General features: G+C 37.9%; 1 protein-coding gene across 1 annotated transcript in view; it reads left to right on the forward strand.

Annotated features, from left to right (window-relative positions):
• Positions 1-18,419, forward strand: part of LOC131983301 (meiosis inhibitor protein 1) — a 97,748-nt gene that overhangs the window by 43,484 nt on the left and 35,845 nt on the right. Inside the window, exons 20-23 of the mRNA XM_059348012.1 lie at positions 4,136-4,286; positions 7,611-7,796; positions 8,011-8,142; positions 10,856-11,051. Of these exons, the coding sequence (XP_059203995.1) occupies positions 4,136-4,286; positions 7,611-7,796; positions 8,011-8,142; positions 10,856-11,051 (665 nt within the window). The remainder of the gene's footprint in view (positions 1-4,135; positions 4,287-7,610; positions 7,797-8,010; positions 8,143-10,855; positions 11,052-18,419) is intronic.

Below are 18,419 nucleotides of genomic sequence, written 5' to 3' on the forward strand. Positions count from 1 at the left end.
AGTACAATGTCACCAAACCTCTCATTACTCCAGACCAGCGCTGCACCACTGAATTGTAAATGCAATACACTTTCGGTTCTAGTCATAGTGACCACCTGAAGCACTTTTTCACTACATGTCATTATTCACCCATTCAGACACATTCACAAACTCATCAGTAAATAACCAACACACTCATTCATATACTGATGGTGCAGCATCAGGAGCAATTAGGGGTTCAGTATCTTGCCCAAGAGGACTTCCACATGTACCATTTCCATGACTGACTAATAGGGGTGTGACGATACTCTCAGCTCACGAGACGAGACACGATATTGGGTTCATGACAACGAGACGAGATTTTAGGAAAACTACAATGACAAAATATATGACTGGACCAATAGACTTTTATTTAACCGAGTTGCACATGCATTTTGAAATGTTTTATTATAACTCTTTACATGCATGATGTAGGCATGAGCTTTTAATAAACTTCTTCTTCCACAAATTGAAACTAAAACTAAAATGTATAAAAGTTAAAATAAGATAAATAAATAAATAAAATCCCCCAGAGGGATTAATGAGACTCCAGAGGTGACGTGTGGTTTTCTATTGTCTCGTAATCGCTAAGGGACAGTTTCGACCATGATCCGTGATCACATACACGACAGATTAAACACGGGAGACGCAACTGTGGCCGCCGTCGCTAACTGCACAACATCAGCAGCTGATCAAAACAAAGATTTAACAGAGTGTCCGGTGCTTGTTGTAAATAAACCGAGATCGCTAAGTGAACACCTCCTGCAGCAGCAGCACATACACACTGTACTGCTACAGAGCTAACTGTTAGCTAGCTCGGTGCCTGCAGCTGGGAGAGACTGTGCCGCTTTGATTCGTTCTTACTCTTCTTAACGAGCCCCTGCGACGTCATTCTGGCTGCTTGCTGCTTCCCCTCCTTCTCCTCCTCTTCTCCTTTTTTTTATAAAGATTTTTTTTGGCCATTTTATAGCTTTATTGACAGTAGAGATGTTAGAGTGAAAGGGGGAGACAGAGGGGAAGACACGCGGGAAAGGGCTCCAAGCTGGACTCGAACCCGGGCCGCCCGCTCACGAGGACTGGGCCTCAGTGGTATGCGCTCTACCAGGTGTGCCACCGGGAACGCCCCCCTCCTCTTCTCCTTTTCATTTTACTGCCCCCACAGGTAACAAATAGAAGTTTGGATAACTCACAAATCTCGCGAGACTGATTTTTAACGCGACAAGAAACATCGTCGAGTTTATTCTCGCAGGATCTCGTCACACCCCAACCAACTAACAACTAAAGTTTGGCTCGACAGTTTTGACAGAATCAAATATTACAACTCCTCAATGTTGACAACCTGAAAACCTTTTAGAGATGTCAGAATGTGCTTCCAGAAGAATTTGACACATTATTGTAGTTTTTATTTATTGAATGTGAAATTTAGGTTCCCATTATGAACTTTCATTTTCAGTTGATTTTTGTGGCCTCTGTGGACAAAGCGGTAGTGTTTCCATGAGCACCAGACTCCTCTATCTCCTCAGTCTCTCTACCCCCCTCCCAGCCTCTATCTACTCTTTTCTACTCTGTTGATCTGTCCTGTACAACGACATCTATTGCATGTCTGTCCGTCCTGGGGGATGGATCCCTCCTCTGTCGCTCTCCCTGAGGTTTCTTCTTCTTTTTCCCCTGCTAAAAGGGTTTTTTTAACGAGTTTTTCCCTGGCCGATGTGAGGGTCTAAGGACAGAGGATGTCGTACCATGTACAGTCTTTGAGGCAAATCTGTGATTTGTGATTTTGGGCTATATAAATAAAATTGACTTGACTTGACTTTAGAAAAATTCTAATTTTACTGCAGAAGTAACCTTCCCAGTCCTGGTTCTGGTTCTCCCTCATGCCTCACTTCCCTCAAGCTGGTCCAGAAACACAGTGTGGGCCTCCAGCTGGGTGGTGAAGTGTGCAGAGCTCCAGGACCTACAGCCACACATGGACCCTACTGTCCTGCTCAGGCTGAGGGCTTTTTTTGTTATGTGGGTCACATGAAGGCAGCAGTCATTAAAAGTAAAAAACTTGCAGTAACTTTAATAACTTGAGAAAAAATCTTAACAAAGCACCACTTTGCAGTCCAAGAGAGCAGAAAAGACAACATTTGAGCTACATCTGTTTTGAAATTATCAAAATGCCAAACAATATGTAGCGTCATATCCAGGGTTGTCACGATACTAAAATTTTCCACTCGATAACGATACTCAGGAAAATATTCGGTACTCGATACTAGGGGTGTGCATTGGCACTGCCCTCACAATTCGATTCGATTACGATTCACCAGGTAACAATTATATTCAATTCGATTCTACGATGCATTGCGATGCATCACAATTATACTGCACACAACAAGGGACATTTTTCGTCAGTCATGAGGCAATACAAGCAGTCAGATAGGCCTAATAACAATAGATTTTATTGGCTATATTTTGAAAAGATGGCAAAATGAATCTCCTGCCTGAGTTCATCTAAAAGTAAGGAAAGAGAAATGCCTCCTCCTGCCATAAAAAAGGAACCTGCTGAGGTGAAATTTATATTAGCTAAATGTCGAGCCCTTGTCCCTGAGGTAGGGAAGACGTTAGCGCTATCCCAACTAGCTAGCTATCGCTAGTTTTCATGACGCAAAAATGTAACGTTAACGAGTCGACTTTAAATAGGCTAATACAATGGTAATTACCTATCAATAGTACTTTCTATAAAAACGTAAATGTTAAGTTCTGTCAAATACTACCACATACTTCAGTTACAACATATCAAAACAGCTTGTCCCACTAGCTTACCTGTGCTGCGCATCAACACATGGCTCATTTGAATATTCAAATGAGCCATGTGTTGATGAGCACACTTCTCGAAGGACGGGGAGCGGGTCGGGTTAGCGTTGTGTTTACTGGAACTTTGACAGGGGTGCAAAGGCCACCTTGGCCGTAAATTGAACATTTTTTCACAGGGCATCAAGGCCAGAGTGTGGGGCAACGACGGCCATGGCCGTTGTGGCCATCGTGAAATTCCCACCCTGTCCCCCACAACGTTCCACTGGAGGACAGGAAATAAACATAATCGATTATGGCACTTTGCCGCATCGATGCTGAATCGTGCATGCCCCGCATTGCGATGCATCGCCGAATCGATTATTGTTGACACCACTACTCGATACCATTTTCGATACCACAAGGATAAAAACAAAGACCCCAAAATTGAACAGAAATATTTTCAGCCTTTAATTGCTAGCTGCGGCTAATGGCTAATAATAACACGGCCAACATTAATGCGAGCCACCGGCCACGATAACATCAGTAATAGGTAAGTTTGACACAAAAGACACCAACCTGTCGAAATTCCGAATACCGATATCGAAGTATCTATACTTTTGAAAATGAGTATCGTATCTGGATACAACGTTTTAGTATTGATAATTTTTTGACTATCGATACTTTTGACAACCCTAGTCATATCACAGAGTTATTATATCAATATATTAACTCGCATTATCAAGAAAGCAGCTGGTTCTGCATGTAACTCTCTCCCTGCTCCAGCGGCACTACTGCAGCCCCGACATGGGTGATCTTTAGTACATATTTTATGACTTCAGAGATTCTTCGGCCTCTTTGGAAAGTTTAATCTGTCCTTCTGTGGAACTTCGGCTGTACATTACACCCAAGGGAAGGGGATGAAAGCCTCACCCCACCACTGTGTGGTCTCATCAAGATTAATGGGAGCAGTGGCCAGAGATTTACATAGCGTGGGAGGGCTCAGTGCGTGTGTGCTCAGGGAGAGGATCTGTGAATGTGCGTGCGATGGTATACATTAACTGTCCGTGTTTGTGTATGTGTGTATTTTTGCGTGAGAAAGAGAGATTGCAAGTTTGTGACATCAACATGCCCCTGGAGCACTCTGTCTGCTTTGCACACAGAGTTTGTGTTTGTCCACTTTATTACCCTCACACTGGACGCGTCTGCTGAGGCGTGTTTGACATTCAAGTATATGTGTGTCTGTGTGATTGTATACAGTCAAATATAAATGTTTGGTCACATACATGTGAACTTGTAATATTTGAAGTTCATGTTGTCATTATTGTTCATGTGTGTGATCCAGACTCCTCCCAGACCAGACGGTGTTCTCCAGTGTTGTGTGTCTGCTGCATTCAGTGCAGGCTCAGGGCATCTGTGTGCTGCCTCGCTCTGTGCTCCGCTCTGCCCTCTACCTGCTGGCAACCACACAGGACAAGAGCCCCAACCTCGACAGGGTAACTCATCACTTCACTACTACTACTACCACTACTTCACTGCTACATGTTACAGTTGTGATCAATAAGAAAAGAAGCACAGGAGTTTAAACACGTACAGTACAGGCCAAAAGCTTGGACACACCTTCTCATTCAATGCGTTTTTCTTTATTTTCATGACAATTTACATTGTAGATTCTCCCTGAAGGCATCAAAACTATGAATGAACACATATGGAATTATGTACTTAACAAAAAAAGTGTGAAATAACTGAAAACATGTCTTGTATTTTAGATTCCTCAAAGTAGCCACCCTTTGCTTACTAGAATATAAGACATGTTTTCAGTTATCTCACACTTTTTTGTTAAGTACATAATTCCACATGTGTTCATTAATAGTTTTGATGAATTTACAATGTCTATAGTCATGAAAATAAAGGAAACGCATTGAATGAGAAGGTGTGTCCAAACTTTTGGCCTGTACTATAGCTTAAATTACTAAGTAAAGGTTGAAATACTTGGCTTAAAGTACTGACTAAACTAGTTCATATAATTAGCTTTTAATCATGGATAAATAGATGAAATAAAAACAGGCTGTGAGTCTATCAGTTCAAATATTAAATAAATAGTTTTTCACAGTTTTCAATTAAATGTATGTCAAAAGGGATGAGCAAATGATCACATTCTGTTTTATTTTCTTTTAACAATATTTTTATTAGTTTTCAAATTTTACAATAAAATTCAAACAAACAAAAGTAAATGATAACATACATAAAGAATGCAGAGCAGAACCCAAACCTTCATACACACACCCATTCACACCAGGTAGATTTGCAGGAAATTATATATGTATACATACATGCACACATACATACACATGCACGCATTGCACACGTATGCATATCTAAACATGTACATACATATATTCTTATAAACACACCCATATACATACTTATACTTATACTAATAAAGATACATTCTGTTTTATTTAAATTTCTGACAATGTCTCAAGTGTTCTGAAATCAGGGGTTTAAAGTAATGGAACATTTTTGAAATTGTTAAAAGTTATGGATAAATGGTTGAAATAGCTAAAAGTAATAGATAAATGTTATTAGCTAAAAAATAATGGATAAACAGTTTCGGGGTTGGCTAAAAATAATCGAGAAATGGTTGAAATTACTAAAAATAATGGATAAAATGTCAAGGAGTGTATACATATACATGGTCTCCCATAACGTTGGAATAATTTTGTTTTCAGACACAATCTTGTTAATTGTGGTTTCATTTTCATTGTGAAATGTTTGGGAGAGATTGATTAATAAAGTTTTGAGAAGATATTCGCTTAATCTGTTAAGAATAAATCACATTGTCACAATCATTTCATGGAAAGTTTCCCAGTTTGAGCTTTAGCGATCATTACTTTGTAGTGTATTCAATTTAATGTAGGTCAAAAAGGATTTGCCCGTTTCTATTACAGTTTTCACACTGTCCCAGCTTTTTTGGTACAATAACAATAACCACTTTTCTATAATGAATAGGGTTATTTGGCACATAGACAGGGGATTGATGAAGGGGTATGTGAGTTCATATGACAGGTCTATGGGGTACCTCACACCAAAAAGTTTGGTCCATGACCATCTTCAAGTTTTGCCTTATTTCAGCATTTTTAATAGTTAATATTATTATTATTATTATTATTAATAATAATAATAATAATAATAATAATAATAATACATTTTATTTATAGATCGCTTTTCAGGGCGCACAAAGTCACTTTACAGTTAAAATGCAGTTAAAGATAGCAAACAATTAAAATCAGCAACAATGGTCACACATTAAAAGCAGTTCTGAGTTTTGAGGAGTTTTTTAAAGGTGGATGGATCTGAGCAGCCCTGATGTTTTTGAGGAGAGAGTTCCAGAGGGACGGGGCGGCTATAGAAAAAACTCTATCAGCCCAGATTGGGTGCTTGGTCCTGATGGGAGGGGCAAGGAGATTGGCTTCATAGGAACGGAGGCTGCTATGGAAGTAAATCTGTGTCATCGGATTTTGAAATGAAAAAGCCATTGAATTTCTAGCACTAAAATGCATCTATATAAGGTAAAACATTTTGTTTATGCTGCATTTTGCTGAACTTTCACTTCCCTTTATATCAAGCTTCAGGCACTTCTCTCAAATCTCTATCTCATATGTACGAGTTTTGGCCAACAATGCCCCAAAACTTTTTTTTTCACATTTCCTTTCAGGGCTCATGCTCGCTCTTCTTGCATGACACACACTCCCGATCTTGAATCTAGAATCGATCGCTCCTCCTTGGGTCCCCGGATGTTAACACTGAATTTTTTGCAGTAGAATTTCTTAACGTTGAAAAACATTCAGATACATAATTTCAATGCATAAATATTCAGTGCTCGAAATTCAATGGCTTTTTCGTTATAAAATCCGATGACGCAGACTTACTTCCATAGGCTGCGGGAAGTTATGGTGATGGAGGAGGTCAGTGAGGTAGGAGGGGGCCTGGTGATGGAGGGCTTTGTGGGTGAGGAGGAGGATTTTGAAGTGGATGCGTTGTGGAACAGGTGGAGGCTCTGGAGGACAGGGGTTATGTGGTCACTGGAGGAGGTGCGGGTGAGTAGGCGAGCGGCAGACTACTGAATCTACTGGAGTTTTACCTTTTATCCCTTCACAGTATTTATCAAAATACACTTTGACAGCTGAGGGAAGCAGTCTGCCTCAGTTTTAAATATTGTATTTTATGTTCAGTGAGTCAGCCTTACAGTGCTAACAATGTGGAGAAAAAACCTCAAGACATAGTCAGCAGAATAGGTTTACCTACAAGCACTGAAACATTAAAGTGTCAAGCGTTCATCAAGATGAAGGTGTTCATCGTGTTGTTTTTCCTGCACGCAGAGAAAGAGAACAGCATGTACTGGAGCTGGAGTTCCTTACGGTTTAATATGGAAACTATTAATGTGGAGGCCACGGTACACTCACAATCAAAGCTTGACAGCTCATATTCATCTTTTGATGCAAAATCCATATTCTGCTGTACATGATTCAGCAGCCTAGAATATTAATTATAGCTCACCTTTTTTTTTTAAGCTACAGAGCAGAAAAAACACTCATTAGGTAATAGTTAATAGTATACACTTTATGCTGGCTATGAAAAGAGCGAGACTCCCTGCTGTGACTAAGGACTCTGCCTCAGTGGGGTTTTAAAAGCAGTCTCACATTTTGCCTCTGAAGAAAATTGTTTACAAAACTGCAAACTTTCTAACTTGTGTTTGTGTGCACATCTCAAAGAAAGAACTTTGGCTCTTTCAATCTTTCTTCACCAACCTACTCAAGGCTCCTTTGAACTGCATCAGCAAGGCACTCTCCTCCTGCCAGAGCTTCTCTTCGCTCTACATTCACCATCCTGCACTCCTCCACTTCATCTGTCGATATCCGGATCTCGCAGAGAAATTTGGGGCGCTGGTGTTGGAACTTTGGTTGACCAAGAAAGTGCAGCAATCAGATGCAGAGCAGACCAAGGTACGGGGCACAATTGTTTCACTTCTATTTCAGACTGCCATTTGTCAATAAACTATTTTACTTACACTCGTTTCACTCCAGCGGTTTCACTAATTAATTTCCCTCTAACAGATTAACCGTTCGAGATGCATTACAATGGGGTTTTTTTAATTCCCTTTGAACTCTCACAAATTAAAATTGATGAAAGGTGGTTGTATTTAATCCCTGGGTGCAGCCAGAGATGCCAGGCGACGGAGAGAAGAGAGAAAGCCGTGCAGACGAGAGGCAGGATCAGCAGCCAGACACAGAGACTGTGGAGCTGCTGGCTCTGATTGAGAAGTTCCCTGCTGTCATACTGACCCTCCTGGTGAGAACCACAGACCCCAAATAGGAGTTAGGATTTAATCTGGCCACATTAAAGCTAATATACTTATGAAGGCTGCAGTGTTTCACACCCAGATTGAACTATTGTTAAGCCTGAAGTAGCAGTCAGACTTAGATCTAAGAGTTTGTGGAAATCACACAATTATTTGCAGTGAGTACCTGGTTGCTTTTACCTTGCTAGGACAATATTGTTACATAAGGATATTCTAAATCAGTCTTAAATGTACTATAGGTAATTTACAGAAAATCATTAAGTTAACTGCATACTGTTTGTGAGCATGCTCACACTCCGTAGACATCTGCATGCATCGTGTCCATCGGCCAAAACTGAGACGGTGTCTTACGATAGTTTGAGAAATAAATTACAATCATAGAATAACATTACTATGAAATATGTTTATTTGGACCATGGCTCCATGATCTTACAGTTTTTCTCAGTCACTTTGGTGCATTTCTCACATCGCTCTTTACATTAACAGTTAGTTCAACCTGCACAACATTTAGTCATTTGTGCTCATCATAGTATCGGTTTCTCATTCCTTACAACAAATTATAAATGCTTTTGGACAGTCATCAATTGCTTTCATACAACTCTCTGCTGTTTTATAACATTATCATTCATCAGTCAAAATTAACTATACTTGTGAATGTTGAACAGTCAATCCATATAAAACTAATAGTCCTCATTTCATTGCTTGAGTCATTACATACAAAAATGTTGAACTAGTTGTCAAAATCTGTCAAGCAAATTTTATATATATTTTTTCTAAATCTTTTTTTTTCCTGAATATGTCTCCTAAATTGAATAAATTCTCTCAGGTGAACCTCATCTTTCACTGATGAGAAGGGCTGTGTGAAGCATTAGTTGAACCAATGATAAGCCACTTCTCTACAATCACTCAGAGCTGAATCCATAAATCATAAACACTTTACAACATATATGAACCAAGCAGGACATAGAGTGGATCATTTCTACAACACTGTGACAGAGAAATGGAAGGTCATCCTCATGGAAGAGGGGTGAGGGTGTGCAGAGTCCTTCAGAGGGTGGATTCACCACTCGAGGAGATACTTTCCTCGCTGCATTGCCAGAGATGATATTGGCTGTGATGTAGATGAAACTATGTGGCCAGACAGAGAGGAACGTCTGGATGTGCATGAATGATTTACAGTAATATTTATGTTGTATGTTCAGTTCCAACAACTGTGCACAGCTCTACCCAAAGGGTGTTTATGTTTGTTGTCAATAAGTGTGTATTTTTTCTTTTGCACAATGCTGTGAACAAATTAGAGTTGCTAAGGAAATGCAATAAAAATATGAAACATACATATTCAGTGTGTTGTACTCAGTGACCTCACTAAATACAGTAATGTGTAACTTTACTGTAGTTTTCAAATGGCTGTGTAAATAGTATATAGTGCTGTCTGGAGCATTTTCAGGTAGCATCACCAAGATCTGACTTTTTTGCATTGAAAACATTTCCAGAGTAAACTGTCATAATGAAAACATGACCAAGCCATTTGACTTTCTCATTCATAAACATGATGTCAGAACTTTTCATCTTGATGTCGCTGACACTTTCATTGACATGAGTACTTGCTTTTGAGGAATGAGCTATCCATTTTGAGCAAGTGACACGCTTCTGTAGGTTTTCAACTAGGTTTTGCAGTTTGTACTAACTGTTTTTAGAAATGCATTAACTGTTGTGAAAAAGTAAAGAGCGATGTGAGAAATGCACCAAAGCGACTGAGAAAAACTGTAAGTTGCTTACCGTGTGCAAATAACATTATCAGCTAACTTTATGAAGCAGCTGATAGCAAATCTATGCCATGTAGCTTAATTACAGCCAGTTGGCTAACTTAGTTTAGCTTAGGTACAGGTAACAGTTAGCTAGTAAGTTAGATAGATAGATAGATAGATACGTAGATAGATAGATAGATACATACATACATACATACATACATACATAGATAGACATACAGACAGACAGATAGATACATACATACATACATACATACATACATACATACATACTTTATTTATCCTGAGGGAAATTCAAGCATCCAGTAGCAGCATTCAAACATACATTGAACATACATTAAAAATAAACTTGACCTATAAATATTTATTCCATGATAAGTCTTAATGACCAGCGCTGGCTTGCATCGATCTTGGCTAACAGAAAGAAATCCTAAGTATTACATCTTTGCTTTGTACCATTGCATCATTTATTTTTGGCCATGGATCATGTTAACTGGTGAAAGCTAGTTAACTAACATATTCACACATATAGTATTTTGTTATTATTAATGTTAAGGAGCAATCAGCTGTATTTGTAATGTTGCTGAATGAGTAAATGTTGGTGTTGGCCATTTGTTGACATCAGAAGACTCCATTTTTAAGCTAACATTAGCAAGTATTACACATCGTTGGCGCCATAGGTGAACTGAAGAGAATTACGGCTTTAATAGCTGTGCATTAATGTATCATCCTCCCGTTCGCATACATAGAAATCACTCCAGAGGTTGTTATAGGCAACTAAGGAAGTCGGGGGAGGGACTCAGTTTTTAAGTTATGTCACAGTTTGGTCAAACATTGCTAATACAAAGTGATGAATAGATGCAAATTGCTTCATATAGTACCTTTGAAGCTTGTGTTTGACTTTCTGTTTGACTGTGTTTCTGTATGACTTCAGGATATGCTGTGCACCAGGGAGGCCCCCCTGGCAGGACGAGCCCTGGGGGTGCTAGAAGTTCTTCCGTGTGGTATAAGAGACTACGAGGCCGACTTGTGTGAGAGTCTTAGACCAGCCCTGCTGCAGGCATTACAGAGACACAGTGTGGAGAACATGGGCCATGGGCTTGGACAGGGACAGGAACACAGTTCACAGGGTAAGAGACAAGAACACACAGAAATAAAGTTCATAGTTTTATAAAGAAATACATGTGGCATCCCCAGAGAAAACTAAAATATGTGCAGTGTTCAGTACAGTTATCTAGTGGCTCAGGTTTATGGAAATGGATGAGATGAGGAACCTTAACCCTTGTGTAGTTCTCCCGTCAATCATGCAACTTTAGTCCTCCCAGGTCAAAAAGGACCCGATGAGATTAGACTGGTTTTAGGATAGTGTAGAAAAAAATTATGAACAACTTTTTTTCCACCTTTTTTTGCAACTCAAGACTAACACATTGATATATAATTTTCATTTTGTTTCATTATTATTGGTCAGTCTTAGTCAAATGTACAAAATAAGGCCTCATTTCAAGTGAAAAAAGGTAATAAAACCTGAATATTTTATTATCTGTAATAATAAACGTTGTACATTTTTGGATGACAGCAAAAAATTGTGAAAAAATTTCTCCTGTCGTCCTTCCGGGTCAAAAAGGACCTGAAGACCACAGGAGGATGAATGGAAGATGGTAAAAAAAAAAAAGTACATTGACTGTTGTGTTACAATTTCATATTTTATTGAGTTCCCAATCAGTCCAACAGTATTTTTTTCAGGCAACCTTTATGTTGGGTCAATGAAAACTGTAACAGCAGGTTTGCTTTGGTTTTACTCACACCAGCAATTCATAGGAAGTGCAGAGATGAACCACACGGCATAAAATATTTATAACGGCTTCATGCACCTGCAGTGCTCTGATGGATTCTTCCATTTGAAATGAATGTGCCTTAATCAGGGTTTTTTTTTTTAAATATTTAATGCTTGTTCCCAACTTGACTGACAACAGAATGATCTTTAAGTAAACTGCACTGGGAACCACACCCTCTCTGTTGCTCATCACATCTATGTTCAATCAAATACCACATTACCAATGCATGCACGCATACATGCATAATCACACACATTTAAATGACTCTGATGAAAGTGATACCACTTTACAAGGTAAACTCCTCGTGGAGCATAAAAATATCAGTTAGTTTTTGTCTTTTGATGTTGAAAGCTTTTTTGCCTCTTCCCTGCTGACTCGTTACACCCTTCAGAAGTTAACTTTCCATAGACTACCTATATATATTAATAATAAATGCCAAATCGCAGGAATGTATGTATATATAATGTATGTATATGTCTTATTTTTTATATTCTAATTCTGTCTTTCTGTCTCTATATCTATGTGTCTGTATCTTCAGCTGCTGTGACGACTAAAATTCCCCACTGCAGGAAAAATAAAGTTATATCTTACCTTATCTTAAAATTAGGGCCGGGACTCAATTAAAAAAATTAATCTAATTAATTAGAGGCATTGTAATTAATTAATCAAAATGAATCGCATTTTAATCGCATATAAATATTTGACCTGAGAACAGTGAGAAGTAATTTTTTTCACATGGATTTTTAGTATACCATTGAATAATGATGAATAATGAATAAGCTTAAGCAACAAAAATACGGTTTATTTTTGTTCAAGTCCAACAGACCAGTGCAATTTTTGCCGTTAAGTGTAGCAATAGCATATTTAGAAATAGAGTACATTTCAGAAATTCAGGTAGCCTATAGGTAGGTAGACCTTCTGTAAACTAGAATACTTTGGTTTTTAAGTAAAACACAATACTTTCAAGTACATTCAGAACATTGGAAACCCTGATTATTGGAAAACATCTCTCTGTTGCTTCAGAGGCCATAACAGACTTTGTTGATTTACCAACAGCTGGTTTAAAAAAATCAAATTAATTTCAGTCCATCCGTTGGTTTTTTTGTAACAAAATGTCCCATCATCCAAGGGGCCAACCAAAGCGTCCCATCAGCTTCTTCCTTCATGTTCACTGTGGTTTGTTGTTGTCTGAACTCATGAACGCTAGTTGGTGCTCCAGTATAATCGGTCCGCCTGAAACTCATCCAGTGAGAAACGTCCCGCGGTGCAAAAATAAGTGTGAATAAAATGAGTCAATTTTTTTAACGCGTTCATTTTTGCGTAATTAATTAATCTTAATTAATGCGTTAAAGTCCCGGCCCTACTTAAAATATATAATCAGTTCTCAGTTTTTCAAAGTTTTCAGCTTCGTCATGTTCTAAGGACACATTTGAGTACTCTTACACACCAGGGACGGCTCTTTTTTGCCTGCAATTAATTTGCATATCAATATTTTTCCCGGTGTAAAGCTACTATAATTTTTTCAGAAAGAGGTGGATTTTTCTGGGCTTTCTCCCAAATAAAGGCATCAACTAATCTCATTGTGCAGAACGGACTTCACCTCATAACATACACTATAGTTGTGTATCTGACGGTTATGAGGATTAAAACTCAACATGCAGGCTCTGTACTCCAATCCCGGACAGCAAACTTTATCACTCCTCTCAACCTTGACAAGGCAACACAAACCAGAGCCATTGTTCCCATTCTTACCTTTCACAATAAAAGTCCTAGACCTTTTCACAACTTAACTGTTTACCAGAGGGAACTCAAATTCACTCGGAGCATTTCACTGAAAGAAAACTCAATAAAGTAGAGAATGATGTTGAATACATAATTTTCTTTCTGAAGAATGAGCTGGCACGGATCCTTTCAAACCCTTTATTAAACATGTATTGTAACACAAAATTGACATTCATTTATTCCTCACTCCCTGGGGACGTAAAGGCCTTCAGGGCCACAGAATCCACCGCTGCAGTACACACAACAGAATATCACCCGTATTTGAAAGGATTTTCTGCAGCACTCACCATTCACTATCATATACCAAGATTAATGTTGACTGATTTGGTTTGACGCCCAGTTCTATCTCATGAAAGCCCAGATGTGGTTAATTACATTTGATGGATTGAAGTAGATGTTTCTGTTTTCTCCCTGAGTTTAGACAGTGTTGTAATTTCTTCCTCACTCAAACATATTAAAACTTTGTACAGCAGATGACAGCTTTTAATGAAATTGTCTCTTCTCTGCTCAAAACAAGCTAATACACAGTACACACACACATAGTACACACACATACAGAACACATACACTCACAGGTTTACCCAGTGGACTTCTACTCTGTGAGATGTAATGGAATAAATGCACCATGACAGTCTTTTTCTACCGGCACAACAAACTTTGAAAGAGATCCTTAATTAAATCTAGCTTTATAAAAAGCCAACAGCAGCAGCCACACCTGGGCTATTTTGGTCTCAGATGGCCATCTCTTCATATTGACTGAAAATGTATTTTTTGATTAAGAAAAGGTTGGTTTTCTTTTTTGTTAAATGTCTCTCTAAAGAATTCCCACACTTTACACATTGTATCTCATACGACACACGAAAGAAATTTGATAAGAATAACACATTACAAGAAAACAATTTTCATCTCAATTCACAAGATTACTGTCGAGGCTGAAAATGCAAAGAATTCATTGTTCAAACTGTTTCATACCTAAGATACCAATTTTTATTTAACTAAAGGCTGCAGACTTGCAAAATTCCATCTGTATTTCATTTTGTCTTATCACAAACTCATATAATAATAAGTGTTTGCCAAAATAAAAGACAACATAAATGTACTTTAATGAAAAGATGACTGAAATTAGAGGTGGGTGATGTGGCCAAAATCTCCCATCACAATATATATTATAACATATTATCATGATTACGGTATATATCACTTTACAGTCATTGTTCTGTGAATTCAATTAGGAAATGGATTAGAATATCAGTACCGTACTGCATAAGGTTTGATTATTTAGTCATTTTATTTTGAACTTCCATTTTTTTTTAAAAACAGGAGATCACACTTAAGTTATAAACAAAAGACTTAAAACAGTAAAACTAAACTTACTTGGAAATGGGAGCTTTAATTTTCTTGAGAGCAATTCGTTTTATAGGGTGGAGGGTTTCCGCTATATTCATTCAGTAGCTGCAGCCTGCCACTGCTTATTTATGCCCGCCGCTACTTCAGAATAGGGGATTGTTTTATTTTTTTTAATCCTGTAGCAGTAAATGGGGTGCACTTATATAGCTCTTTTATCCAAAGCGCTTTACACTACACACTGCGATCATTCACCCATTCACACACACATTCATACTGGTGGCCGAGGCTACCAGGGCACACTGGTGCCACCTGCCACCATTGGGAATTCATTCACACACCGATGAACGCAGCATCGGGAGCAATTTGGGGTTCAGTATCTTGCTCAAGGATACTTCGACGTGTAGGCTGCAATGGTCAGGGATAGAACCACCAACCCTCCGGTTACTGGGAGAACGCTCTACCATCTGAGCCACATCACTCTCTTGCTGCGGGAATGAGCGATGGAGATGTCAGGACAACCATAACAGCGTGAGCACTTTGTATATATGTCTATGACTCTGTCAGCACAGCTGGAGTTTCTGAGTGAAGTTAGTTATCTGTTAGAGCGGATGGCTGCTAACGTTACTGAAGAGAACAAAGCACACTGCAGTCAGTCAGCCTCCACTTGTTTTCCTGGTGGGTACGTGTACATGTTAGACCCGCCTTCAAAATAAAAGCAGACACATGTAGCTTTAAACATAAGATCAAATGGGTGTGTTAACAGAGTCCACCACATAATTTACAAGAAGAGACTGTCAAAATATGATGCCATAAACCTTTGTTGCGCAACATGGGTTTAAAGTGACCCGACTAAGTTTTTATATTCTATATCTCTGCAATAAATTAATTTCATCATTCAGTATTGCAGGTTTTCCTCAAATAACTTGTTTTTGATCATCATACGTCCTCATTTTTTGTTTTCATTTCTTACTTTTTGAATAAAACCCTTTTTTTTATCACTACGCTTCTAATGCACAAGGTCATTTTCGACCCATGTTGTGCATTAGAAGGTGTTTATATGCTGTCATCAATTCACCAATCACCAATTTAAAACCTGACAAAGAAGACACAAATATTGACTATCCTATTTTGTTAAATTGGTGTTTCCAATGAAAACATTTTTTATTTGGTGGCTCTAATAAGTCTAAAATGTTAAAATATGTGATTTTCCAATGTAATCTGGTGGTTCTAACAACTCTTTTAAAGTTAAACCTTAAAAATAAGACAAACATAGTTACACATATACTCAAATTGTTAATTTAGTGTATCACTTTTTGTATCACTACGTTTCTAATGCACAAGGTCATTTTTGACCCATGTGTGTAAACTTGATGTTATAATACAAAAACTATTTTTCTTCATAAAGTATGGAAGGAAAAATGGATATAATGATCTGTTGTAATAAAAAAACACAGCCAGCATGAAATAACATGGGAAATAAATGTGGGTCATTTTTTTTTTAACCAATGTTGTGCATTAGAAGGTGTTTATATGTTGTGCATCAAAGGGTTAAATAAAACATAGGAGAACACTTACGCTCCTTTACAACAATTCATTAAAATATGCAATGATTAAGATGGAATAGTGGAATTATAATATGCGAGAGGCACCAAATTTAGGCTTTTAGGGCAAAAAATTTCTTCGGGGGAAAAAATCTTAGAGGAAACACTGTTGCGATGTCTCCTCCTGCTCTGTATTTAAAATTTCACTCTCCCCCTCCATGTCTCCCCATCACGTTACTTTGCGAGGCAGCAGTATTTGCGATATTGCTCAAATGAGAATCCTGCCCTGAATAGCTCCTGTTGTGGGAACAGTGATGCCAAATCTCTGCTGGTGGACACATTTCTCCCATCTCACAGTACTGTATATACTGTCTTATCTCAAACCTAATTCAAATATACGTATGTATTCAGTTGCAAGTTTTACTTGGTAGTTTTTTTTAGTTTGGCTTGGCCATATTTCCCAACACACCACTGGGAGCTTGAAAGTAGAGGCTGAGGAGCCTGGAAGTACCTCTTGCATGTCTGCACTATACTCAGAAGAAATTGCTGGCAATAAATAAAATATGAGTGACAGTGGGATTGAAAATTGCCACTGGAAACTGCAGAACTTCTTTCATTGGCATACCAAAAGCATACATGTAAAATGTGTCACACTTTTTCCTTTTCTCATCCGTATATTGATATTAGGATGAAAAGTATGAATTTTAAAATCCTCCAATTATTATATAAAATGTATTCATCCTCGACTCCACAAACTTGACCTTAGAAGGCAGACAAATTATATAGAAAATTTAAATAATGATATGAAAATAACAATTGCTGGATTCAGCAGTAAAACATCTATAAAACAAGGTGCATGGGATTAATAGGTCCATTTGGCATGATGTTCTGCTGTAACGTAATGGAAAGCACTTAGTTTAATTATTCTCACATATTGGATCATTTGAAAGAATACCTGTGTCGATTGATGTTTGTTGAGCCATTCTACCTGCCAGCAGTTTCTTTATGACGGTAATAACAACTGTTCAAATTGCGCTGAATTATAAAGACAGAATAAAAGGTGAGCTGAATAGTTGCATTGAGAGACAGTGGAATTCTGCACATTTTTATTTCTCCTGGTTAATGATCAAATTATGCAAAATGCTACTGAAAAGATAACTATTCATCATCTGACTGTGGACACTTTTCAAAGGACAAACACATGTAAGGTCATGTTGTATTGATCACCAAGTAAGAATGCTTTCCACGTCCTTAAACACTTAAAGCGCACTGCAGTTATGCACCATGTGTAGTTTATATTTAGCAACTGTGACATGTGGCAATGCCTTTTCTTTTAACTGATCTGTCAGGAAAACTTGGTTTAACTGAAGTGTAATCACAAAGTATCTCTTTAAACTTGGTTTGTTTTTAAATTGGATTGAAATGGAAAAAAACAGGTCAGAGAACACTTGTCGCTTCTGATTAATGTTGGAAGGAAAGAACCATTAATCCTCTGTTAAGGCGAATCTTCCCAGCATGCTTTGTCAGTACAGACGGGAGGAAATGAGATACTTGTTTATCTAGTCGACTCTCCCGCATGAAGTGTATAGTATTGATTTAGTTTTAAAAAAAAGAGTAGCATCAATTTGCATGAGGTTGCTATCATACACAGTTTTTTAATCCTTATGTTTATTATTCTCATTTTCTTGTAATATCATCCTAATATTCTTTTGTATATTTTAGAGAGGAAAACTTTTAGATTTGTGTCAGCTTTGTTTCAATATTATTAATACATTTCAGTATTTAACCCTCTGGGCCCACTTTAATTTACGTCCCTTTAAGGCTATTAACGACAGAAATGTCCACCTCCAAAAAATGCTATTAAAACTTTACAGATTAATATTTTTTTTCTACTATTTTCTGCATAAACCTCTAAAACAATTTCCACCCTGCTCAAAACTACCTAATGTTTAAATATTTTGGGCATTTTAACCCATTAAATGGCAGTTTGATT

Source organism: Centropristis striata, chromosome 13 (genome assembly GCF_030273125.1).
Source record: "Centropristis striata isolate RG_2023a ecotype Rhode Island chromosome 13, C.striata_1.0, whole genome shotgun sequence".
NCBI lineage: Eukaryota > Metazoa > Chordata > Actinopteri > Perciformes > Serranidae > Centropristis > Centropristis striata.